This window comes from Cynocephalus volans, chromosome 12 (assembly GCF_027409185.1).
Source record: "Cynocephalus volans isolate mCynVol1 chromosome 12, mCynVol1.pri, whole genome shotgun sequence".
NCBI classification, from domain to species: domain Eukaryota; kingdom Metazoa; phylum Chordata; class Mammalia; order Dermoptera; family Cynocephalidae; genus Cynocephalus; species Cynocephalus volans.
The window spans coordinates 53,202,502-53,230,135 of record NC_084471.1 but is presented as its reverse complement, the minus strand read 5'-3'; the positions used below and the strand labels follow the sequence as shown (position 1 = coordinate 53,230,135).

At 42.9% G+C, this 27,634-nt stretch overlaps 1 protein-coding gene across 1 annotated transcript; it reads left to right on the top strand.

Annotated features, from left to right (window-relative positions):
- Nucleotides 1-8,844: 8,844 nt before the first annotated feature.
- On the top strand, nt 8,845-22,364 carry DYRK2 (dual specificity tyrosine phosphorylation regulated kinase 2). The gene is made up of 3 exons (XM_063075752.1): nt 8,845-9,265; nt 9,849-9,997; nt 16,759-22,364. The coding sequence occupies exons 1-3, from the start codon at nt 9,217-9,219 to the stop codon at nt 18,364-18,366; spliced, it is 1,806 nt and encodes a 601-aa protein (XP_062931822.1). The 5' UTR covers nt 8,845-9,216; the 3' UTR covers nt 18,367-22,364.
- Nucleotides 22,365-27,634: the final 5,270 nt, after the last annotated feature.

Genomic DNA, 27,634 nt, shown 5'->3' with positions numbered 1-27,634 from the left:
CTGTTACTTGTATTATTTGCCCACTGGTAGTTCTTTATTTCTTGGCTAATTCTTATTATTTGTGCCAGTTGGAGATGCTGATCAAGGACCTGCAAGTGTTTGCTTCACAGGCCTTTAGAGTTTCTCTCTTTCAAAACCTTCATTAGAAAACACTGCTGTGTGCACAATGGATCTGCCGAGTATCACTTTATGAGATAACTAACAAGCACAGTGTATTATCTATAATGATACTTAAAGTGGCTTTTCATCCGTCAAAGGTATTTTGGAATATAAAAGTGTTAGAAATTGTCCAGGACTATTTAACAATTACCCAAATTATTTCATCATTGAAAACAATTTATCTTGCCTTTGTGCAGCTAATTGAAGACAACAGTGAGTTTTTTTCACTTAGATTATCCATTGATTATTTATACTATCTTAATGAGCAACATATCCTCAACCCAGACTTTAACTTGAATAAGAGTGTAGATATGCATAAATGTATAATTTAATTAAAAGCAACTCTCTAAGGCCCTAGGGTGGTCTAAATTCCTCTGAGGGATGCCCATGTTGGTAGAGAGCACCCCATTCTACTGCTATGGACTCCTCTTTTTTATTCATTTGAAGCAGAGGGGCAGATTTGCTGCAATAAGATAAAGAGGAAATAATTAACTCATGTTTGGACTTTTTGTGAATCTGGCAAAATTTATTCTTAAAGACCAGACTCAGGTCATTCTTAGGGCCACAATAAGAATTTTCCCCCAAAGTCCCAACACATCAAAACTTGCCCATTATATGGCATGTGCTATTAGGAGTACCTACCTCTTTATCTCTGAAATGGAGGAAATTTTATAATAATTTGGTTAGGGAAAAAAGGAAAAATTTGGTAGTAGTCAACAAATCTAAGTTCTAAACCTAATGCCTCCTTTATGCCTACAGATGGCTCTTGGTATGTCAGATCTTTTCATCCCACTCTTCTCATTTGTGAAGCAAGCTTGCCCTGGGTAGTGAGTTACTGAGGATAACCAGAAATGACCACATTACCATGAGGGGCTTCGCTTGAGCAGTTCATTTTGTGATATGAAATGCTATTGATGGTAACAATGAGATTGAGGTGATCATGGCAGTGATCTGGTTAAATCTCTACCTAGTGTTGAAAGCAGCAATTGCACAGACTCTAGATTCAGACTAATTGCCTTGCTGTTTATTTGCTGTGTGACATTGGGCAAGTTAGTTAAACTCTCTGTGTTTCAGTTTCCTTATCTCTAAAATAGGATGAACAATTCCTACCACACAAGATAGTTGTGAGAATTATATTTGTCCACACAACATAATAAGTACCTGACATAATAAGTGCCTTCTATAAGTATTAGCTATTATTCTAAGGATACTCAGGCCACTAATGTGTCAGCAAGGGTATTATTAATTTTGGGAGAGTTCCTCAGCCTTAGACCCCTGCTTTACTTTTTCCATCTAACCCAGATCTTGGAAAGCCCTCAGAACCAAAAACAGTTTAGCATCATTGGGTTTCCCTGATAAGCAGGGCTATACTGAACCAGACTTTTCTGAACTTTTTCTGTAACAGACCTATATCCAAAGGGAGACTAAAAAAGTCTGGACCTAGAGGGCCCAAAGATTCAGGGATGGCTTGTACCCCAAGGTATATGGGACCCCAATACCAGGGCTGCCTAGTAAACTGGGACAGTGGAACAGGATAATTCTCAATCCTATTGATGTGCCCGAGTGCCCCTTTCCTTCATATTTTTACAATACTTCTTTAAAAACACGACAATGAAGAGAAGGGACTGTCTTCAGACTTTTGCATTTCCTTTTAATGGCGTGTACCTTTTAGCTTATATTCAGACACTGTGTATAAAACATCAGCCAGCATCCTGTGCACAATCCTCTCCAGGGATAAGACATCGGTTATTGAAATGGGCTCCAGAACACACTACTTGCTCCTCATTTGTGACACCGTATTTTCTCCCTGAGTGTTTGATAAATCCTGTCTACAGACCATTGGGAAGGATGTGATGAGGGTGTCTTTTTTGGATTCTAAGCTTTCCTGACCTGTTATCTCTTAATTATATCTCACTTTAGCTGATTGTTTTTAATAAGCTTTATTACAAAATGCCTAGATAAGCAACTTTAAGAATTGTGTATGCTTCTGAAACCCAAAGGTAGCAAGGAAACCATCCATGCTTCTGATACTTCTGTCCTCTCCTTACTTCAACACGAAGGCCCCTCTCCTGGGCTCTCAAGGAAGCATCAACGTAAGCAGTGTCTGCCCCTACCTCCCTCTGCCACCATCTTCGGCTACTCCTGGTGACCACCTCCAGACTGGGCCTTCCACTGTAGCCTGTCTAACCCTCTGCAGCCAAGTCCATGCACATTCCCAGCCCAGCACTTCCCTCAGGTCCACTCACTGCTCAGCCATGTCCAGCTTGGGCTCCCATTTCCATCCACACCACGCGGAAACCGCTCTCTGCTTTCACTGCAGCCGGTGACCTGGACGCCCCGCGTGCCCCTCCCCACCGTTTCCAGTCCCCCCAGTTCCCATCCTCTACTGTGGGCTGTCCTTCCTTCTGCAGGGCTTATTGCTGCTTCTCTTCCTTCACTTGTGTTGCTCTCTCAGAGTGTAATGACTCTTCTTCTGCTAAAAAGAAGCCTGCTCATTTCCTGAGGCAGATTAAATTTTACCTTTTTCAGGAATCCTGCTCTGACTCCTCCAACAAACTCAGATTCACCTGGCCCTCTGGAGCTATGTGGCATTTAGACCCCATAGCCTACACTACACAGTACTTAGATATATGTTGTCCTCTGTTTCAGTCAGGATCTGGCAGAAAAAAACATGGCACAATCAGAATTTAATTAAAGGACTATGTCCAACAATATGGGGAGGGTGAAGGGAAAATAAAGCACCCTGGAGCTATTAACAGCAGGAAACCTTTACTACATCTGGGCTTAAGGGGCAAGGGGGCTGGATGCTTTCCAAAACTCCAAGGGAGTAACTACAGCTGTAGGAGGGGGCTGCCCAACAAGAGCTGAGGGCTTCGGTCAAGGGGAATGGCCAGTCTGTGGCAAACCAGCATGAAGGCAGCCAGAGAGACAAACAGCCTGATGTTATTGTCTTCAGCCCTTTGACCTCTTGCCAGCACCTTCCATTGGCCAAATCCAACTGGAAGCCAGTGAGCAAAGGAGCCCATTGATGCTGTCTGTAAAGTCTCCTGTGGTATAGAGCAGGGTGGAAAGGGGCAGACAGTGGAGTCGAGGAGCAGAAGGAAAATAGGCAGCATGTTCTTTGCTGTGTTGTTGAAAAGCTTCCTCCCAAGCTAGACCGAAAGCTCCTTGAGAATAGAAACCACGGCTTGCATGTGGTGTTTATCTTCCCCATGCTTAGTTCAGTGTGAATTCAAAACGGTGTAAAAATACTTGTACATTGGGCAGACCCCGTGGCTCACTCGGGTGAGTGCGGCGCTGGGAGCGCAGCGGCGCTCGGAGCGCTGAGGCCGGGGGTTCGGATCCTATATATGGATGGCCCGTGCGCTCACTGGCTGAGCCCGGTTGTGGGCGACACCACACCAAGGGTTACAATCCCCTTACCGGTCACAAAAAAAAAAAAAAAAGAAAGAAAGAAAAAATACTTGTACATTGACAATTGTCAAAAAAGAGTCTGTTGTAATCTTCCACCCTTTTAAGCACCTAGTCCTCAGTTTCCCAACTTGCTCAAAGTAAAATCCAAATTCCTTAACATGGCCCAGTACCTGACTATCTCTCTGACCTCATCTCTATGACTTCTCCTTCTATTCATGTTACTGACTCAGCCACCGGCCCTCCTTTGCTGTGACCCAAACGTGTTCTCACCTCAGGGTCTTTGCATCTACTGGCCCTCTGCCCAGAGATTTCCACATCCTCCTCACTTCTTTCAAGTTCTGTTATCCCTTTTACATGTTCATCCCTGAGCAGTGTCCACCATAGTTCCCGATGCCCTGGAATCAGAGAGGCGTTCACGAATGACCCCGAGTAAAATAGTATCATCCCGCATCTCTCCCTATCCTCTTACCTCTTTTCATTTTCCATCTAGTATTTATCCACACTGCACATGCTATATATATATGTATTGTTAGTTGTTATTCTCCTTGCACTAGGAGATCCATGGAGCAAGGACTTCATCTGCTTTGTTCCAAATACCTAGATCATAGCAGTGCCTGACTCATAGTAGGAGCTCAATAATTAATATACATAATTAACAAGTCAAGGAATCAGTCACGTTGAATCCCTTTTCCTTGTTATTGAGCAGTCCTAACAGTCTGAATGTGGATGTTTGCCCTCAGCACCCCCTTAGCTAAAATAAATTTAGTTTCATTCAGTACGTTTTTATGGCGTCTGTGCTAAGGCAAACCAGTAGCAATGGGCAGTTTAGCTGTCACAGTGCTCATGGACAGATTTCTCCCTACTCTCCACTACCCAGCTACCAGATGGCGTTACTTTTGGTTAGAGTGGCACCAAAGATCTCAGGACCTGGGTTGCCATGGGACCCTTTCCCCTTACTCTTCTCTAGTTTTCAGAATTGTACCACTGTTTCTCTTATAGCTGGTACAGAGTTTCTCTCAGAGTTTCTGTTACCACTTTTACATGTTCATCCCTGAGCAGGTGTAGTGTCCACCATAGTTCCCAATGCCCCGGAATCAGCCCATTCCTGGCTGGTTGCCCCCAATGCAGTTTCATGGACTTGTCTCCTGGAGGCCGATTTCATTGGCAACTGCTCTATGAGCTGTATTGATGGCATGGCCACTACTGCCAGAGGACTGGTCTGGGGACCAGCTGCTGTCATGACACTCCTATCTCTTTGTAGTGGCTAGGCACACTGGGCATCAGTCTGCTGGCATTTGTCCTGCTAGTATCAAAGGTAGAACTTGAGCAGAGATCCCAAGGGGCTTTGTCTATGAGCTTTTTATCAAAGCACTTCCATCTCCAGGATATAGCTTTCTCTTTTCCCTGCTTACTGGTTTTTAACATTAACTCTGCCCTTAGGGTGCAGTTGGAGAAAAACCAGATAAACTGTCCCTAAGAAATCTTGGACTAATTCCCCAGCCTTTCCAAATATCTAGCTTGCCTTAGGGGACAAATGCACCTTCTCTCATTAGGACTAGGAAACTGGCTCTGTAAGAACCCCGAGCAATATATGACCAACCTGCCCAGACACTTTGGAACACCAATTTTCTAGTAGTTAGAAATCTCTTCTTGATTTCCACAAGTGGCCACAGACCTACCCTCCAGAAGTAAATGGAGATACCTTGTGGCCATTTGGTTATGATGCGCATGCCTCTACAGCTGAGGAGTTTGCATTAATGGATTTTAAGCCATAAGGTCTTCATGTTCTTTAGATGATTCTGAACCTTGGTGATGGAGACATTGAACGTACCATCAGTTAATGGTGTTCTCCTAAAGCAAGTTAGACCCAGCTTTCCCACAGTTTATGTTACCCAAGGTATGTTAGTTCCTTAGTAACTTACCTCATTGCCCCAAAAGCCCTTGACCTTGTTTTCACATTTTAACAGCAGATAAAGTTTAGGATCATTCCTAATCTGACTCATCTATCCATAATCCTAACCCTATGAGGACAAGAGCACCACCCCTCCCCTGCCACCCCAACCTCCTTCTAGTCTGAATGCTTACTCTTTTTCCAGAACACACTGCACTTTCTTACCCTATGGGCCTCTGCTCATCCTGTTTCTCTGCTAGAATGCCCTTGCTTGGCTTGTCTGACGGGCAAACTCCCAAGCATCTTTAAAACCTCCTCTGAAGCACAGCCTCTTTGATGCCATTCAGCACTTATGCAGAGCTCACCGTTCCCTCCTGTGTGCCATCACTGGGCCTCCTATATACCTTGCTTACTGCCCCTATCACATCATCAAATGTCTTGTCTCCCCTACTAGACTGCCAACTTCTTAGTAGCAATGGCCAGAGCCAGAGATGATTTATTTAATTGTGTAGCCCCATGTCTTAGTCCATTCAGGCTGCTATAACCAAATACCGTAAACTGGGAGTTTTATAAAGAGCAGAAATTTATTTCTCACAGTTCTGGAGGCTGGAGAGTCCAAAATCAAGACACCAGCAGATTTGGAGTCTGTTGAGGGACCATTTCCTGGTTCATACATGGTGCTTTCTATGTCCTCACATGGTGGGAAAAGCGACTAGCTCTCTGTGGTCTCTTTTATAAGAGCACCAATCCCAATCATGAGTTACTACTTGAAGTCCAATCAGCTCTGGTCGGGTTATGGATTATGAAAGACTAAACATGGTAACATTTGTGGAAGGTTTTATAGAGATAAATGTACAGTATAATGATACAGTATAATCAACAATGACACATTATAATAACAAAGTTTGAGGGAAATAAGAATTAACCCAGTTCACTCTCCCCCAAAGCCCAACAGGTGCATTTGTACACCTTTCTATTTGACATTCATTCAGGTTGAGGTCATCAGTATTGAACAGAAAGAGAGAAATCCAAGAAACCGTTAATACTAATTTAGAGGTTATTAAGAATTAATATAATTTTCAAAGGTGTACCGTTTATAATCAAAACAGGATAGGTTAATTACCAATTTTCCTTACACTAAAGCAAAAAATATAAATTGAAATTATGACTTATGTCATAAAACAATATACTAAGTTCCCTAAACAAGTACCTCCCTCTTTCTTTGATGAAAGTTAATGATTCTTTGTGTTCCTTTATCAGAAAAAAAAGTTAGTGCTTCTTTTCCTCGTGTTTAACGTATAAGTTAATATTACTAACTTGAAGTCACAAATTAGACTTCCAGTAGTTAGCATTTTTCTTATTCATGAAATAACAATTTACAGTCAAGTATTGAAGAATAATTGAAGTGAAAAGGGGTGTCAGATTGTATTAAAACTGAATTTTTTGTTTCAAATTTTTTATTTGAACATCAGTTATATGTAGTGCTCATTAAAAAAAAGGAAAATGGAATGAAAATAACTGTTTTTTAAGGGGAAGGAAGGAAAAGAGGTGTGAGCTTTCTTGAAAGTGCAAGGTGGTATGATAGAAAAGTCTAATGGGAAATTAGACTGGCAGTCAGAAAACAGATTCCAGCTTTGTTGCTTCTACTTAGTAGCCCTTTTCTTTTAGTTAATTCCGAACGCTAAAATATGTTTCCCCAAGTGGGTTTGAATGTGATACTCTCTGGTGAAAAGCATAGGGAAATATCTCTTGCAGGGGCCAGTTCAGGTCATGATTCTTCTAAAGACATTATTATCGGATTGATTATTTTATTAGGTTCTACTTTATTAGAAGGTCCCAAGAGGATCTTTTTTGGAGAGACATATAACCAGACAAAATTTTACTCTGCCAATGCTCCCTACCCTTGATGTCTCTGTAGGAGCCCCAAAGACTCTGAAAGGGTCACACTGTACCTTGAAACACTCAGTTTTTGGTGTTTGTATAAAGCTGAGGGTGATCTCCGTGGGAGGTTGCTATGACAATTTGCAAACAGCAGAGGCGATGGAACTCTGAAGGCGGTGTCTCCCTTCCCACTGGAGTCTGCACTAGTTCGGGCCTGCACTCTTGGTCCAGCTAGGGACCGGAGATACACGGGGCGGGGCAGAACGTAATAGACCCAAGTCCCCAGGAGAATTTCAGAAGCCGGCGCCTCTCCGGAGGAGGTGCACTGCGTAACTTTCTGCTCCATCGTCCGGGAGGGATTTGCCTGGCTTTCCCCCGCTCCTAATTGTTGAAGTGGCAAAACCTGCGACCTTCGGACAAAGGCGCACAGTGTGCCACGCTCGACGAGGCGCGGGTGTGAGATGGGAAGGCAAATTTTTGGTCTTTAAGGGAAAGAGAGGCTGTAGATGGAGAATTAAAAGGGTAGGGAAATTCTCCACGTGTCTTGGAAGGGAAAGGGAACGAGATTCGTCTCGAGAGATGAGAGGAATTAGAGGTGTCTGCCTTACAGCAGAGGGCTGAAAGGAAGGTGTGTCTCTCCCAGTGGCCGCGGAGGGGAAAGGCTCGGAGTTGTAAGGAAATGGGAGGTGTCTCTGATGTTTATTTTTGCCTAGCAACGCACAGCCAACTGCTTCCCCAGCTGCCGTCCACACGCGCCTCTCTGCCTCCCCTTGTCCTAGCGACTGGAGAGCGGTCACTTGGTGTCAGTAAATTGGGGACGGTGTGTGTGGTTGAGGTGGAGGTGGGAGGGCAGCCCCCTCCTTCGCCCATACTCAGGGTCACCAGGCTCAGCTGCGGCCACTCCACCGGGCTTGACTCTCCGAGGTGACCCTCGCACAACTAAGTTAGCTACATGATAAATCGAGGAGCGAGAGGTGGTTAAGTCACTGGGACCGGGAAGGGGGGGCAATATTGTTTGTGAGCAGCCATTAGGTTCAAAAAGCTGAAAATGCATTTGTGTGGAGGGGCGTGCTTCGAAGGGGAGGGGTCTCTGCAGCTCTGTCGGTAGGAGGGAAGCCGTGGTAGGTTGCGCGGTAGGGCAATGCAGGGGCGTTGCAGGGGTTGGACTGGCCCGGGAGGGGGAAAGGTCGCTGGTGGGGGAGCCGAGGGGGAGCAGTACAGATGGCCGGAGGGGGAGGCGGAGGAGAGCGGAGGCGGCAGAGTTTTCCGGGGAGTGGAGGGGTGGTTATGCAGATAATCGGGTGGCGGGGAGGGACTCCCGGGGGTGGCTTGGAGAGGGTGGGGTGTAGGGGAGTGCGTGTGGCCAGGGCTGGGGGAGTCCGGGGGCGGGGCTTGCAGCGGCGGCAGGGGAAGAGGGGGCGGGGCTGTCCCCGGGCCTCACCGCGCGGGCACCCGCGTGTGAGTGTGCGCGGGGGCGCGCGCGCGAGCCCGGGAGGAGGCTCCGGAGCAAGTCGGTTCTCGCGGCGCAGCCCGCTCCCCGCGCCCTATGTGAGGGAATCGGGGAGGCCCGCGGCGCGCAGGGGAGGGCGAGGCATGTGCACGGGCCGGGGGGTGCTGCGGCCGCCCGAGGAAGAGGAGGACGGCGGCGGCGGCGAGGAGGAGAGCGGGGGACTCGCGGCGGCGGGCCCGGGCCGAGGGGATGCAGCGGACTATGTGTGTCTGGCTGTAGCTGACCCGAGGCGGCGAGGAGGCGCCGGAGACCCGCGCCTTGGCGACCAGGAGGCGGCGGCGGCAGCGGCCGCGAGAAGTAGCAGCAGGACCGGCGGCGGCGGCGACAGCAGCCCTGAAATGCATTTTCCTCTCCAGCGGCCATGTTAACCAGGAAACCTTCGGCCGCCGCTCCCGCCGCCTACCCGACCGGTAAGGAGGGCCGGGCCGCCAAGCCGGCCCCCACCCGGCCCCCGGGCCGGCCCCGGTGGCGCGGGCGGCCGCTGCCTGCGGGACCTCGAACAAAGTCTGCGGCGCGGGGGAGCCCCGGGCGGACGGCGCGCCCTCCCTCGCCTCGGCTCCGCTCATTGTTGCACGCCCCTCCGAGGGGAGCCTTCCTTCTCGGCCGGCTGCGGCCAGCCGAGGGCTCGGCCGGGTGCCGTCCAGTGTTCCCCCGGCGGGGCCTGGCGACGCCGCTGAGCCCTCCTCGGAGGTCCATCCCCCCTCCCGGCCGCTGGCCGCCTGCAACGTGGGCCGCGATTCCTCGGCCCTGCCCAACTCCCCCGCCGGGTCTCGAACTCGCGCGCCAGGGCCCGACTTAACTTTGCAGCTGCACGAGCCCCGCCCGTGGATGCGTGCTGGGGAGCCGTGTCCCGGACACCCGTTTTTACTGTCCCGGTCACTCCCTCCGTCTTCCCCGGGGCGAACGGGTTCGCTGCCCGGGGGTGGGGGTGGGGGTCCGGGTGACTTTCTCCCCCCTGACCCTCTTTTGTCTCCTCTTGCGCGTGGTGCCCAGGCCGAGGAGGGGACAGCGCCGTTCGCCAGCTTCAGGCTTCCCCGGGGCTCGGCGCAGGGGCCCCCCGGAACGGAGTGGGGACCGGCCCGCCCTCCCCCATCGCCCTGCCGCCTCTCAGGGCCAGCAACGCTGCCGCCGCAGCCCACACGGTGAGACCCAGGCCTCGGGGGGCCAGGGACCGGGAGGTGGAGGGCGGGAGGGGGTCCAGGCCGAAACACCGGACTTGTGGGGTTCCCAGGGAGGTCGAAGTGCGAGCGGCTCCACGCCCCTGGCTAGTGGCCTCTCTTCGACGCCGCCCTCTGTAACTTGGGCGAGCCCAAAGCTGCAGCCACAAAGGAAGATTCGTGGCGTGGGCCCCTCACTTCCCCTCCGGAGCCCGCCCACCCCTGAGCTCCTCTTCCTCGGAACTTCCTCCTTGCCGCTTTCCTTCTCTTTTTCCTCTTTCTTCGTCCTTGCTTCCCAGAGCTCCCTTCCCTGACCGGGTAAACATCCCCCCCCCTTCACCCCCGTGGCTAGTGGGTATTTATAGAAACAGATATGTGTTAGGGGACAGCCAAGCCGTCTTGCCCGGAAAATCGATCCCCCAAAGAGCCTGGGAGGCCTGGCTCCAGCCAGCAGGAGCACCGCCAATTGTCCCCCGCGTGTGTAAGCATGTTTTATGAGGGCTACAGGTTTGAGCACAGCAGAAATCGTAATTAACATTAACAAAAATAAGAGCCACAGCAGCAGTCAAAACAAAACAAGCCACCCTGCAGGATTCTGCAGTTGGACATCATTCAGAAGGAAAGGGCCAGCTTTGCTTTGTAGGTGGGAAGGGCACCTGACAGGTGCTGTGGTCCCTCAGGGCGGAGAGGGAGGTGAGAGCCCATCGTGGGACTGGTAGCTGCGGAGGTTGGCAGCTGGATTCGACTTCAGCTGAGTACCTTTTATCAGCTCCCAGGAATGGTGACTGCCAGCCTAGTGGAGATGTGCCCTTGGAGGAGGTGATGGTTTCTGAGGACTTTTTTCCAATGAGATCTTCCAGAGGAACTACCTGAGATGGTTCTGTGTGAGGGATGCTAGGGATATGGTTTTGTTTGCCAAGTGAATGTGGAGTTCTTGTAGAAAAGGCCATTTCTAGCCTACAGACGAGCAACTCTGGGGGTCACGTGTCATGAGGAAACTCGTTTATCAGGGGAGAATTTGTGATTGGTTGTCCAGACTGTAGTTGTCCTGGCAAGGCGTTTGCATGTTTCAGAGGAAAACGTTTTGTTGTTGTTATTCATCCCCACCCCCATCTTTCTTTCTCCTGTCATGTCTAGTCCCAGGGGCTGGGAATCGACTACATGGAAATTAACTGGTCTGTGTTGGATTGTGAATGGTAGGAAGAGTCTGTCCTAGGATGGATGATTCTGTAAATTACTGGTAAATGTTCTTGTCACAGTGACGTTTTAGTTAAGAACTGCCATTGGTTTTAGGAGTTTGGATTTTTTTGTTTGGTTTGGCATCATCTGACAATTTGAAAACTATAACGTCCAGTTTTTTTCCATGTTTTGATGTAATCACATGACATGGTGTGAACTGGAAAAGAAATATTTGGTTTGTATGTGGATTCCAATTATGTAAGGATGGGCTTTGCTTGATCTGAGCCTCTTTACAATTCAAATAGGTAATGAAATTAGAGAAAACAAGTCTCCACTGGAAGAATAGCCTGTGATGTACCAGAAAAGGAAAGATGTGAATGTGCTTCTCAGTACTCCAAATGATGGATGCCTGTGTTTTGCTGTAGCATGTGCTTGATTTACTTTTTTTTAACTTAAGTGTAAACTTCAGTATGCTGTTAATTATCAGATGCTTGGTTTTGAAAGTTGAATTTGGGTTTTGATTCTTGTTTAGTTTTGATTTTATTTTTATAACATTACAGACTTCATAGGAAAGGAAAGTTTAAAAGGACTACAGAATATCTGGTCCTATTCTTTCATTTACAGATGAGGAAACAGACTTGGACAAGTTCACTGATTTGGTTAAGATTCCCTAGCCAATTCATCTCAGGGCTGCAGCCCACACCCGAAGTCTATCTTAACATACTGCTTGACACCACTAATTGTAGGAAATCGTGTTAGCTTCATTATAAGTGCAAGAACCTTTGCAGATCCATATTCCCATATGACTGTCAGGTTTTTATAAGTTTTTAGTTTTTAATTTCAGAGCAGTTACACCTGGGAAGAATTATTTGAGAGTGAGTTGGGGGGGGAAAGGGCATTGAGAAGAGGAAAATGATCTTATTAGAGGAGCTTGCCCATATTTTCCTTTCTAAATGACATAGTTGGAAGGTAAAATATATGATTATGAACTTTGGAATTTATTTAGTTCATTGCCCCTTTATTTTCTATCTCTATGCATATATTATTCTATACTTTAGTCATTTAGTTTATTTCTGTTTGTCTTAAAAGTGTACCAAATAACTGTCTTGATTCCTATTAGTTTTTTTTAATGTTGTATAGAGATATTAATATATATTTTAAATTTCAAAATACTAATATGTATCACCTTCGTAACTTGTTTTAATGTGTAAAGTTCTCTCCAGTTACCAGTTTTATCCTTAAAAAATAATTGGAATTAAAGAAGAATTAAAATTTACATTTTAAAAAAATAGCAATATTTTGGAAAAGAAAAAGTAGACATTTGACTCAGGGCCACGTGGACCATTAGTATGTTTGAGGAGGAGCTAAAATTCCAGTCTTTTTGGACTCAATTCTATTCCCATAACACTACACCACAATTCTAAGATGACTTAGGAGAAGTTTTTAAATGCCCGGGAATACTAGCACAGTGAAATATTTGATGTTTGTCATTTTATTATTGGAAAAAATTAAAACCACCAAACTGGTTAGACTATTGTTCTTTCATAATTTTTAGTGCTAAAGTAATGGTTGGCCAGTTAGCTCAGTTGGTTAGAACACAGCCTTGTAACACCAAGGTCAAGAGTTTAAGATCCTTGTACTGGCCAGCTGCCAGGAAAAAAAAAAAAAAAAAAAACTAAAATATTTCATGGTCAGAGAAGTCGTTTTCAAGTCTCTCAGCTCTAACCCATGAATTGTAGGTATTTTAGCAATTGCATTCATTCAGTGTATATTTTTAAATGTAACACACACTGTGCTAGACATTTGCAAATAGGAATAAGCCACAATCTCAGACTTCAGGAGGCTTAGCGAGAGTGAGTGGTTTCTAATATCCTTGAGTTTATAATGTGGTCCTGGCATATGTACTGTGGAAATGTTCTGGCTTTTCTAGGCGCCCCCCCCCCGTCCCATCCCCCACCCTGCCCCTTTTATAGATCGGTTAATTGTGCTTTTGAGTTTGATTGTGATTTTAGAGACCTACAGTGCTAGAGACCCAAAATCCTTTTACTAAAGCCCCTCAAATGAATCTCTCTAACATCTGGAAAGTTTTTAAGATTCCATGCACTGCTTTTAAGCATTTAGATGATGTGTCTGCTACAGGTACTTTTTAACCAGCTGTCCTTTGCCTCCAAATCTTAGCTAATGTACTCCAAGCCTAACGCCTTGGGACTTAGGTCACCAGGGATGTATCCCAATTCCCAAGGTGTTGACCTCATATTTTCTTATAAAGGTATGAAATGTTCTTCTCAAGAATGACTCCAGAAGATGCAACAGGGATTTATTGACATGTGTTTTTCTATTCAACAGGTATTTATTGAATGCTTACTATATGCCTGGGTTTATGTTAATAGAGACTTACAAAGATAAGAGGAGACACCACCACCCCCTGAATTGCTTACAGCCAAGTGTATGCATCTGATGTTTAAATAGTTACAGTAAAATAAGTGTTACAATATAGCAGTGCTCTATAAGTACCGAAGGAGCTGTTTAGTAGGTTGGGAAAGTTTTCACAGAGGAGGTGAGAGTTCAACCAGGCATTGAAGAATGAGTAGGAGTTTTTCACCTAGAATTGGGAAGGAAGGAGATTCTAAGCAGCATTTGAAAAAGACAGTAATAATATCTCATTTGCCAAAGGCTATTCTAAGCACTTTACACATATTACCTTATTTAAAACTCCTAATAGCCCTAATGAGGTAGCTTTGTTACATACTTTTTGCAGACAAGGACACTGAGGTTCAGAGAGATTAAATAAATTGCACAAGGCCACACAGTTAGTAAGTGGTGGACCTGGATTCATTTCATGTGTGTTTAACTGCACATTCCTGGGCTCCTAACCCTTATGAAACATGATCTCACCAAAAGCAGAGGAGTGTAAAATAGCATGGCATTTCCATGGTTCCTGGGGAATCCAGCTAATTCCTCTCAGAGAGAAGGGTACCAGCAGTGTAGATGACACTGGAAGGGCTCGGATCACTTAGGCTTACCATTTTAGATCCTTGTGTTCTTCCTGGTAAGTTCTTATAACGGCTGTGGAAATAGGTGCAGCTGCAGTCCTTAAGCAAAAGCAAGAGCAGTCATAGATTGGCACTTTTAAGTGGTAACTATAGAAACATTATCTCTAGGAGAAGAGATTTGAGGAATTCTAGACTTAAAAGCAGGGGGGAATGCTGTGAAGCTGTTTCCGTTGTCCCAGTGAAAGACAACAGCAGTGAGGCGCACTGATGGAAGGGCGTGGGGTAGATAGAAACACTGAGGCTTCATGATGATTTGGGAAGCTGAGGGAGACCTTGAGGATATTTTTGAGGTACACAGTGCTGAGGATTCCCAGGTATACAGTCTGGAGGTGAAGCCTTTTGTTTTATCAAAAATTGAGGATTATGGGAGGAAGAAACAATTTTGGTAGAAAAATCGTGAGTTAAGTTTGTGGGACCTGTGGGAAAGGGAGCTGGTCAATAGTTGGACACGTGGGCCTTGAGCTCAGGACACATAGGTTTGGTAGGTCTGAGCTGGAGGGGAAGATGGGCAGATGTCAGTCCCTGGGTGGTAGCTGAAGCCCTGGCTGTGGCCAGGACCAACCAGGAAGAGTGAGTGGAGGTAGATATCAAAGAATCGAGGCTTGAACGTTGGGGAGACCTTGAACCCACGTAAGGGTAGGTGAACTAGTTGGTGATACTGCAAAAGAGACCAAGAGAAGGCAATTGGAGAGATAGGAGGTGGTCCAGTTTATTGGCAAACTCTCTTTCATTTTAGTTACTAAATCATTTGTGATTATGTTTTAAATTGTGCAAAACGTAAAAATTGCTATAGCAAATGTGGAAGTGAGTTTCTGATGCTCAAAAAGTTTTACTTTGCTGTCTTTTTATCTTTAAGCCCCAAGTTTAACTCTGTCCCTAATGAATCTTCATGCTTTTTATAGCATGTATACGGATAATGTAGGTTTTTCTTGTGAAATATCTCCACCTTGCCCTGAAGAGTGTGGTTCTGAAGGAGAGAGGTATTTCCAATTTTAGGTCCTTTTATTCCCCAGTATTTTAAAGACCCATAGTCGAGAGGAAGGGATATAGAGAGCAAGGCTTGGGAAGAAAAGCAATGGACAAGCCTGTACCACTTTTATATATGCCCCAAACTTTCCTAATTCATTGTTATGGACTGCCCTGTCTTTGGCATAGAACGAAGATAAATAACCTGTAGAATATAAGGTTGCCTCTCATGGAGAATCATCCGTGAGTTTATCAAAAGAGCTCAACTGGAAGTCTTCTAAAAATCTCTCTGAGAAATATAATCCCTGAATCTGTGGTGTCATACTCAGGCCCAAGTACTACCTTCTGCTTTGCTTTAGAGGCGAGCAAAGAGAAAGCTCACTCTGCGGGCAGTCATTGTGTGTGTCACATGTCGGTTAAAGAAAATGAAAGTCTTGGTCTAGTGAGAAGGACTTGGAATTACTTTTTTATAACCCAGGTGGTTCACAAACCATTTCTCGAATTACTGTGTTACATATACAGAGTACGTCTACTCTTTTAGTAATATATAAAGCCCAAAAGGTAGGGTTTAGAAGGGGATATGAGAAAAAAATGCTGATAGCAGAGGACTTCAGCTAGTTGATTGTAAACTCCCAGAGGGCAGTTGATTGTAAACTCCCAGAGGGCAGGGACTCTGCCATTTCTGTGGTTAGATATCTGCTAATACTAGTTGAATGAATGAGGTGGATTGTATATGACAAATTGAACTTTAAGGTTTCATATAAAAATCACCTAACAGTCTGCTTTAAGATTTGTGGTTGTCTGAGACTGGCAAGAATTCCTAAATGGTAGGGGATCCTGGCTGCTGGTCCTCTCCCACCCCTACCTCTTAACAATGATAGTGCTTGAAAACAATCTTAAGTAGATTCTCAATAGAAGGCTGGGGGCCCCTGGGTTTACACCATCAGTTTTGTTTGAATAGGAATGTTCACGGGTGGCATGGGTGCCTGAAATAAAGTACCAAATGAAGTGTGAGCAGTGCTGTGATCGGGGGGTGGGGGAGCCAGTGTAGAGTCTTATGTGCTCATGCTTTTTCTCTGGTTTATTCCATTTTTATGTCAAGTATGGATTGAGTGGAAGACCTATGATGAACCAGGCCCTGGACTAAATGTTAGGTATAGTATGATGAACAAGAAAGATAGGGTCTCTGCCTCCATGAGGAACTTACTCAGGCGCCCTGAACATGTTTAGCAAACTGCTTGTCTACTAGGCATGTCATTTATGGGGTCCTTTTCTCAGGATCTCATGTTTTATAGCTTTATCCAGACCACTGATCTCTTTTCCTTTATTTTGTGAGAGCTTGTCAGCATCATATCCACTCCCCCTGCCAGTGTGTCCATGAGGTTTCTTTCTTTCATTTAGTCAACCTGATTTTGGCTGTGAATTCAAGCTGTGAATTCAAGCCAAATTGGAATTTTAAAGGTGGGGGGTGGGCGATAGGGGCTGACATAAAATATCGCATTTGAACAGACTCTTATGTTCTGTTTATGTTTCTTGTCTGAATTCCAGATTGGTGGCAGTAAGCACACAATGAATGATCACCTGCATGTTGGCAGCCACAGCCATGGACAGATCCAGGTTCAGCAGCTGTTTGAGGATAACAGTAACAAGCGGACAGTGCTCACAACACAACCAAATGGGCTTACAACAGTGGGCAAAACAGGCTTACCGGTGGTGCCAGAGCGGCAGCTGGAGAGCATCCATAGACGGCAGGGGAGCTCCACCTCTCTGAAGTCCATGGAAGGCATGGGAAAGGTGAAAGCCACCCCCATGACACCTGAACAAGCAATGAAGCAATACATGCAAAAATTAACAGCCTTTGAACACCATGAGATTTTCAGCTACCCTGAAATCTATTTCTTGGGTCCAAATGCAAAGAAGCGCCAGGGCATGACAGGTGGGCCCAACAACGGTGGCTATGATGATGACCAGGGATCATATGTGCAGGTGCCCCACGATCACGTGGCTTACAGGTACGAGGTCCTCAAGGTCATTGGAAAGGGGAGCTTTGGGCAGGTGGTCAAGGCCTATGATCACAAAGTCCACCAGCACGTGGCCCTGAAGATGGTGCGGAATGAGAAGCGCTTCCATCGGCAGGCGGCGGAGGAGATCCGAATTCTGGAACACCTGCGGAAGCAGGACAAGGACAACACCATGAACGTCATCCACATGCTGGAGAATTTCACCTTCCGCAACCACATCTGCATGACGTTTGAGCTGCTGAGCATGAACCTTTATGAGCTCATCAAGAAGAATAAATTTCAGGGCTTCAGCCTGCCTTTGGTTCGCAAGTTTGCCCACTCGATTCTGCAGTGCTTGGATGCTTTGCACAAAAACAGAATAATTCACTGTGACCTTAAGCCCGAGAACATTTTGTTAAAGCAGCAGGGTAGAAGCGGTATTAAAGTGATTGATTTTGGCTCCAGTTGTTACGAGCATCAGCGTGTCTACACGTACATTCAGTCACGTTTTTACCGGGCTCCAGAAGTGATCCTTGGGGCCAGGTACGGCATGCCCATTGATATGTGGAGCCTGGGCTGCATTTTAGCAGAGCTCCTGACAGGTTACCCACTCTTGCCTGGGGAAGATGAAGGGGACCAACTGGCATGTATGATTGAACTTCTGGGCATGCCCTCCCAGAAACTGCTGGATGCATCCAAACGAGCCAAAAATTTTGTGAGCTCCAAGGGTTATCCCCGTTATTGCAATGTTACGACTCTCTCAGATGGCTCTGTGGTCCTCAATGGAGGCCGTTCCCGGAGGGGGAAACTGAGGGGCCCACCAGAGAGCAGAGAGTGGGGAAATGCACTGAAGGGGTGTGATGATCCCCTTTTCCTTGACTTCTTAAAACAGTGTTTGGAGTGGGATCCTGCAGTTCGCATGGCCCCTGGCCAGGCTTTGCGGCATCCCTGGCTGAGGCGGCGGTTGCCAAAGCCTCCGACTGGGGAGAAGACGTCAGCGAAAAGGATAACTGAGAGCACCGGTGCTATCACGTCGATTTCCAAGTTACCTCCACCTTCCAGCTCAGCTTCCAAACTGAGGACTAATTTGGCACAAATGACAGATGCCAATGGGAATATTCAGCAGAGGACAGTGTTGCCAAAACTTGTTAGCTGAGCTTGAGTCCCCTGATGCTGGTAATCTGAAAGATACGTCATTGCTGAGCCTTATTGGGTTGAAAAGAAGTAGCTCAGACCTGTTTTTATTTGCTCAATAACTCGACTGATTTGTATCTTTTCAGCACTTAATTTTATTGTAAGGAAGTTGTTCATTTTGTTTTTATAAAATACATGGGGACAATGCTTTAAGTTTTTATACTTTCTGAAACTGTTTTTGTGTTCTAAAAGTACGATGAGCCTTACTGTATTTAGTGTGGCAGAGTAATAACATCAGTGGCAGGCCATTGATAACTTCATGACTGCTGCACATTTACAGATTGGTGTCAAAGACGTTCACTTTGTTTTTATGGTTCATATTATATTCTCCCCAGGGTGGTGGCCCCTGAAGGCCTTCCTTCTCTCTCCATACTCCAGGTTCATGCACAGGGATAGCACGTCCTGCTTCCATTTTCCATAAATTAGTCTGTGTGGTGGTGGTGGGAGGAGAATGTTCAGGAGGAAAAATTCTAAGAAAAACCACACCTTCAAGATTTTTTTTCCCCCCTGAAGAAGTGCTCAAGCAAGTGCAAAATAAGATTCCCTAAGGCTTAAATTGCCCCGTTAGCATTCTGACATTCTAAAAGCTGGTAAAGCAGCTTTTAGTGGATAAATGGAAACGGAAACGTGTGTTCCTCCAGATTTTCTAATATGATCGGCGAGTTGTTTTGAAAAGAAGCCTCATGTCACAGAATTGATTTTGCACCTAAATTTAGAAACGTATTCCACAAACTGTTTCTCCCTTCCTTTTGCTTTCCTCCTCTCTGTTCCTCTTTTACCACACATCTGTTGCTTGCATTTAGTTTGTCTTCCTCTTCCAACTGTATATCCCAGACTGTTAATACAGAAAAGAGACATTTCAGCTGTGATTATGACCATCGTTTCATACCCCAATTTAAAAAAGAACAGCAGCCTAGCTACTTAAGATGGGGATTTCCATAGTTCCAAAGAAGATTTAGCAGATTAGAGTGAGTTCACACTTTTCAGGTGCCACTGTATGGTTCTCTTAGCCTGGGAAAGTATCGACTTTCTTTAAAAAGAAAAAGGGTTGAAAATCCTCTTTATGAGAAGTCACTGTCATTGTTCAGTAAGGCCAATTTTAACAACACATTTAAAGGAGGAAAAGTTCAACCTCAAGTTAAATGGTTTGACTTCTTTGTATCATTAGAAAAACCACAGAAATGGCATTCCTCTATTTTATTTCACTTTCTTTTGGATTGCACTGATTGTTTTTGTGGGAATGACACTTTATCTGGAAAAGTAACTGAGAGTTAGGTAAAAGAATATTTTCTTCTCTGAATAATAATTATTTTCACAGTGAAAATTTCAGTATTTTATCACTAGTGTATGAGCAGTGATATATATCAATTTCAAGGCACGTGGAGAAATTTTTTTAGTATGTGCAATTTAATATAGAAAGATTCTGCCTGTTTGGACAATAGGTTTTGGGTAGTACAAATTAGAATAAATAATCTTTTATATGCACAGATATTATTGTATTGCCTGTAAATTGATTTACAAGTACTTAAAGCATGGTCCCCAGTGAGGCCAAGAAAGTTTCCGGTTATGTTCTTTTAATATTAATCCTACAGTTTCTCTTACTTTAAAAAAAAAAAAAAGTAGTTTCGAACAAAACAGTTTACTTATGTTGAGGCTTTGTTGTTTGATGGTGGAAAAAATGCTCAGGAAATATTTCAGATATTTGCCAAAAAACAGTAATAAGATTAGCTTATTAGTAAGATAGCGATATTGATATTTGCTTTTCTATTTAAGGGTGTCACTGAAAAATTAATTTGTACTTCTTTATTTAGAAATTATAGCTTCTGACCCCTACTCAAATTCTTTAGCATATTGTACACATTTCTGTGTAATCCGTGAGAGTGCAATAATATGGTATTAAGGTGCGTTTTATATGATGCTTATTTGATGATACCCCCAATCAGTGGAATATAGGATTTAAAAATTTGTGTATTTATTAAGATCTTGGCTTAAAGGCATAAGAAGTGTAAGACTTGGTTTGGTGGCTTTGTTGAACAAGCCTCTTAATAATGGTTAGCTTCTTTAGCTCATTAAAATAAATAAAAGCATATAAAGCCTATTTTTCCCTTATAATGCTCCTCTTCCATTTCCATTCTCATTTTTACATTTGGGTTTAAATATAGGAACCTGAGGCTACCATTATTAATTTCCCTATAAAATGATTATACATATGAAAATTTCTGAATTTACAGTACTGCTTGTCTTTCCCCCACCACGGAAAACTGGTTCTTAAGATGTCAGCAATGCATTTGTGACAGGAGATTTGTGATTATTTCTAGTCATAGATGCAACCGGAAACTTCTAAGCCAAACTATAATGTGCAGTGCTGTGTGGCTTTTTTTTTTTTCCCCCAAATGTAGTGAAATTTCCTTTATTCACAAGAGCTGTCACATTTCCACATTTAGTGATAGAGCTGCTTTTTAAAAATCCTAGCTTGATTATAATGTCAAAAAAAGAAAAGTGTTGCATCTTCATGATTTTAAAACATAAAAAATTGAAGGGCTCTGATAGGCTCCTAGGAGTTGGCTTGGAAACAGTCCTTGGTCTCACAGGTTACCACTGTCTAGGGATGTCTAAGCTGTTTTCAGATTTAGGAATAGCACAGTGTTGTCTTGTCTTTGGTTGCAGTTTCATTGGGCCCTGTTTCTTGCACCACCAGAGTGTTCATTACCACTTAAGTGTATTGCTACAACAGTGGAACAACAGAGTGATGCAAGACAGTGTAGATTAACAGTAGAGGAGAAATCGTGCTCTTAGTGTTAACAATGTGCCTTTTGTTCTCAATGCCATGTTGTAGGGCATACATTTTTTTTGCCTCTTTAACTCTTTGAATACTAGGCAGTAAGGATGGAACCCACCTCTGCAAAGATACATCTGTCTTAAATATCTAGTTACAGGCCTTAATATAGAAACCATAAGGCATGAATCATCATCAGGCACTGGAAAAGGTAACCATCAGTTAGTTACACAGGGAATTCCTATGTTTAAGGGGTTAAAGGTGGTCTTCATTGTATCTTAACACCAGACTGATTTTTAAATGATATTTCTTTTGTTATGTTAACACTAGACAAAAATTAACTGTATTTGTAAAAATTTACCTCAAACCATTTAATTTTATAGTGTGATTAATCCCAGGGCATTTGGTATGAACCAAAGTGCATTCCTTTTATATGTGCCTGGCTCTAGTAAGAATGGCCAGGGATTTTTACAATTTGGGTGCAAGGCACTTAAGCCACTTTTAAACTTAATGGGTGGTTTGGAGTCATGTTAAATGACTCCATCAGAATGTTAGGAAACACTTTAGGCATCAGTAGCATTGGGCCATATTGGAATCTTAAAATAAAAGTGTGAATTATTTTAAAGAGAGCATTCATTTTTGTAATTTTTTTCATCAAAAATATTTCTGGTAAGCAGAAGACTTTTTAAAAAAAACTGATTTGGTTGGTAAAGGTTTTAATATTGCCCAACATAATGCTGTGGTAGCATTAAAAAAAAAAAAGTATTTGTGAACTCTTCATTTCTTAGGGGCTTGTACATCTCTCTGCTATGGACATATATAAAGTTAATTGTAATTATACTCAGCTCAACTGCTACAGTTATGTCTAGGCAGTGGCTTGGGTTTTTATCGAGCAACAACTTAGACACGTGACTGTAATATGCTGCAACTGTGTGTACTGAAAATATGTGAAAATGGTTGAATGTGGACTGTGTATATATGTATGTAAAAATTTCTGTGAGATGCTGCTGTCGCCACTTAACATAAGATATGTTCTAGTGGATTTTAATCCTAGTGGCCAGTTCTATGATACTGTATGTATTGTACAGCTGATGACAGGAGTAAGACTGTTTAGTGAATATTTGTTAAATTTTATTGTTGTGGCCAGAGATAATTTCAGAATAAAATTTTAATGTCCTACCTTATTTTTCTCCCCTTTTCTAACTACAATTTAACTCCTGATCTGTTTCTGATATTATTCTTGATCTGTTTGCCTGGAGAGGATTTAGAATGCTAAATAGTTACTATATCAGTGTCTTGAGAAGTTAAAATAATTCATTCTACTGGTTTGTTCATAAGCAATAATGTAATTATTAGTTCACTGTAAATATGCAGTTCCAAGTAAGACAGACTAAAGTTTTAGTAGGCAGCTCTTGCTTTTCTTAGGATATTCTGTTTCTTTATCTTTAATATTTTTATGTTAATTTTTCTTTATATGCCTCTGCCATGTTCTCTATCGTGCTAGAGCTTCAAATCTTTTTTTGTTTTAACCTTCAAGGTGGTAGTTAAGCTGCAGGAGCAGAATCTATCAATTATTCCCCACCAGTCTTCATCTTTCCTATGCACAGGTTCTGCTAAATCATCATGGGCTGTCACAGGCTTCACCCCATGCTTTTTAATGCTTATGCTTCTGCAGTTTTTGTACTTGGTGGTCTCTGTGGTTCACATTTTGGGGTTTTTAGTGTCTCCTCTTGTCATGGCTGGGTCAGAAAATAAGGCCTGTGAACTGTAGCCAGCTCATGATGTGTCAAGTTCGGTTAACACCAAGCTAAGAGTTTTACAGATGACAGCAAGCAGATGCTCTAGTAATTTGTCAGACATTGCAGGGATATTATGTAGACAAATATTTCCCTCTTGTGGAAAGAACTACCTCACATTTTTATTTACATCCCTCCTGCCACCAACAGCTGAGAATTTACTTAGTGTGGCTTCCTGCATCAATAGTGAGATATGCTAAAACAAGGGAATACTATAAAAGTTCCCAAGCTCAGCCTTTGTCTTACAGCCGATGCCACAGATTTCCTTTATTTCTTATTTTGCTTCTCAAAGTTCATGCTCAGTGCAAATAAACAAGCACTCACCCCCACCCCACAAATATACATATATATAGTTAGAAGTAAATTTTTGAGATGTGCATTTTGTTTAAAGTTGAAAGTTGGTGCTAAAGCAACAATTTAAATTTAAAATTTATTGTCCAGATCTGACTTAGAGCAGATTATAGTTTCCACTCATTCCTTTTATCATGTCTTTCAAAACTCCTTCTTAAATTGATTAATGCTATATTCTGTTTGAATCTCTATCATCTTTTCCCTTTTAGAATCAACTATACAAATATTCTTGGAACTCCAATTCCCTTCAGACTAGTACTAGAGAATGTTTTGAGCTGACATTGGTATTGGTTTTTTAAAGAAGGGGAAATTGGTTTGATTTCTTTCTGTTTTGGCAAGAGAGTATTGAGAGGAATTTGAAGAAGGGTTTTTTGTGTTTTTTATAATAAAGTTTGAATTACACTGTGTTTCCTTTGGGCCATTAGGCAAATAAACACTTGTCATTAGTGATAATTAATACTGTCCAAAATGAAAAATGACTGCCAGTGTGTTGCACACACATAAGAAAATTGCATCTTACTGCAAAGTCTTTGGTTTATTTGGTTTGACTTTGGCTTACTGTTTTACTATGGCACATCATTATGTGTGGTACATTTCACGTGTACTGTAGGTGGAGGGTAGGGGGAGACATAATTGCCATTCTCTAGCATCTCAAGGAAGTTTAATGAGATAACTATTGAATTAATATTTACTCTTCCAAAGAAAGCTGACATTTTAGGAGTATTAACTAGTCATCTATAATAAGGAGCAGCAAGGATGTATTATAATTGTATCACATGTTCCAGAGAGCTTTGCTCCTTACAAAGAAAGCTCCTTCACAGATCTCATGCTTTTTGTATGAACATCAGTTCAGCCTTGTACATACTTGTGAGCAGTAATTATCCTCACTTGGTATTTGAGGAAATGAGGTGACTTGCTCCAAAGCGACTTTGCACAAGGACTGCAAAGTTTTTGGCTTAGGTTGTAATCAGACAATTTTGGTGTTAGTAGAGGAAAATCCCTAATAATACATGGCACACGAAAATTTAGAAAGGGGGGAGATTTGAACTAGCAATGGTCATTTCTATTATTTAAATAAATTATCAGTTTTCAAGAATATTTTTCAAATGAGAGAAACCAAAAAACTGAGGACTAGAGCATCTTAGTCTCTAGATGCACCTAAGAACTTTAAATGCACGTGCACACACCCTCAGTTTGTGAAAGAGCGGCTTCTCATATTGCCATTTGTGGGAGGATAATTATAGTAGATTAATTTTCTGTGTTTTTAAAATATGTTTTTACATTTGAATGTATGAAAATATTATTTTTGACAGTTTACTAATTCTCAGGGATTAAAAGTTAAATTTTACTGACTGTAGCAACAGGTAAATCTCTTAAATTTAAACTTACTCAGGTTTTCTATCCTTTGCCTCCATATTTAAGAAAATATAGAACGCCTGCCAAGGAAATATATAAAAATAAAAATTTTAAATACAATTTTAAAATACCATATTGTAAATAAACCAACTTTACAAACTAAAATATTGTGTCTTTCCTTTGTATCCCAAATTATGTCCCCTCCTAAGCTTAAGAAGTTTTAAATGTCAAGACTATTTCTTCATTTTTAAAAATGAAGTGTGTTATTTACAAAACAAAAGGCCATGAATTGGCCCAGATCATTTAAGTAAAAGCTTATTGAATTGTTTTTAGTTGTTCTGGAGGAAATGCAATTAATTACAAGCAATTTATGTAGTAAAATAAGTATATGAGTAAATTTAGGCTAATTTGTCATCATTTAATATGAAGAATACCCCACTTAATCTCCCCTTTCCCTAGAACTCAATTCATCGGAATATTGGCTTGGATAGGCTTAAATTAAAATAATTTTTAAAAAGAAATCCAAATAATAGATTCTAGAATCCTATTAATATCTATTGCAGATGCCGTTCCTTTGCAAAACATTTATTAAATGCCTACTACGTATCAGGCTCTATTATAGGCACTAGGGATAAATTATGGTGAACAAACAGATATAGGTCCTGTCTTTAGGGAATTTTTAGACTGCTTGGGAAGGTTGGCATTACATAAATAATTATATGAACAAATGCATAATTGCAAATTTAATAACTGCTGTGAAGGCAAAGTATGTGGTGCTGAGAGTGTATACAACACAACAACCGAGGGGGTTGTGTTGTATGGGTCAAGGATGGCTTTCCTAGGAAATAAATAGCTGAGGAAGGAGGAGCCTAGACAGATGGAGGAAACAAGGTGAGCCACCGAAGGAAGGCTCATGTGGCCAGAGCCCAGAGAGTGAGAGAACTTGATGTGAAATGAAACTGGTGAGGTAATTGGGCACCAGACTATGCCAGGCCCTGTAGGTGCTGTTAAAAATTTTGGTCTTTATCTTGTGTGCAAGGCAGCAACCAAGGGATTTAAAGGAAGAAAATGCCATGAACAGATTAGCTGTCCCTGGCTGTCTTGGTAGAATGTACTGAGAAGGGTAAGAGCAGATGAAAGAAGACCAACTGGAAGTGTTTGTAATAAATGGCAGATTGGACCATAGAGTGGGAGTGGACATTTAGAGAAGATGGATTTGAGGGTTTTTTAGGACAGAAATATTAAGGTAGCCATAACAGTGGTGTTTCTTCATGTATAAAAAGTAGCTGCTGCTAATTTAGTGTCTGATTTGCTACTTTGCATCAAAGAGAATTACAGTATCTGATTTGTTCAAAGAAAGAGAGAGGTTAATGCCTTTGGTGACAGAGTGTGAAATACTAGTAAACTATCTTTTGCTGAAAATTTGAAGCTGTTGGGTAAAATCTCATTTATTAATTCATTCATAAATTTTCAGGAAATTTTAGACTTAAAAGAGATAGTAAAAAGGGGGGGGGGGAAGGTGTAGTAGAAGTTGGCTAAGTCAAATTCTCCCTAAAGACAGCAATTCCCTTCGTTAGGTTTCCTCCTTCACCCTCCCTCGCTTCCTTAGAAAATCTACTCTGTAGGGGTGGTATATTTGGATCTGGTATATTTGGGTATGACAAAACTAAATAAATAAATAAATAAAAGAAGGAAAAGGAGGAGGAGAAGAAGATGGGTCCCTGCCTTTAAGAACTTCGTTTAATTGAGAAGACTGGATTAGGCAGAAAACATTAAACAATTTAAAAACAATGGAAGACAAAATTCAGAAAAGTAAAGGTCATTCATGTTGCTGTTGGATAAGGATAAACTTCAAGGAGGTGGATCTCTAGCCAGGTCTTGATGGAATTCGGATTGGTAGAGAGAAAAGGAAATTCTAGGAGGAGAAAATTGCTCTAATTGACGCATGTCATGTATCATTCATTCATCTGGTCATCCAATATTTATTAAGCACCTGTGTACAGATGCTTCTTGGCTTACAATGGATAAATCCATCATATGTTGAAAGTAGCTGAAGTCTAAAATGCATGCAATACACCTAACCTACTGAACAGCATAGCTTAGCCTAGCCTACCTTAAACATGCTTGAACACTTACATTAGCCTCCAGTTGGGCAAAATCATCTAATGCAAAGCGTTTTTTATAATAAAGGGTTGAATATCTCATGTAATGTACTTAATATTGTACTGAAGTACAGTTTCTACTGAATGTGCATCAGTTTTGCATCATGGTGAAGTCAAAAAATCATAAGTTGAACCATTATAAATTGGGGACTGTCTATATAATTTTTGGTGTAGTGGGAGAAGTGAGCAAAGAGCCTGGGGTTGTTGCGGAGTGAGGAAGTGGAGAACGATTCTGTCAGAAAGGTAAGCCTTGTCGTCCTGTGATTTCTCTAATATGCTTTGTTGTCACAGCCACTGCACATGTGTTGTCTCTGTCTAGAATGCCTTTCCCGATCTCTGCCTCATCCCTGGGGGACTCAGTTCAGACCGGTCACTCCCTCCACAAAGGCCTCCTTAACTTGAGGATGGGCAAGGCAGCCCTTACCAAAAGCTAACACCAGCAATCTTTGTCTCTGCGTCTGGAGGAATTTCTGCTAACTACCAGGTGAGTGGAACTGAGTTGAGAAAGGCAGTGGAATCCTCTCCCCTGCTTTTCTCCATCTTTCCCTCTGAGCATGTGCTGGTGATCAAACCACAAGCAGTGTCTGGAGATAACATTTTAGTGGGGAGGTAGATATGAAACAGATAATCAAAAATGTGACTTATGAATTGTGAGGAAGAAGTTTCAAGAGAGTACAGGAAATGGAATATATGATCAAGTGTCTCAGAGGGAGACTGGTGGTAAGGAAATGGCTTGATGGGTGCAGGTCCCCTCACTAATGTTGCCCATGAAGGTGGAGAGATGGAGAG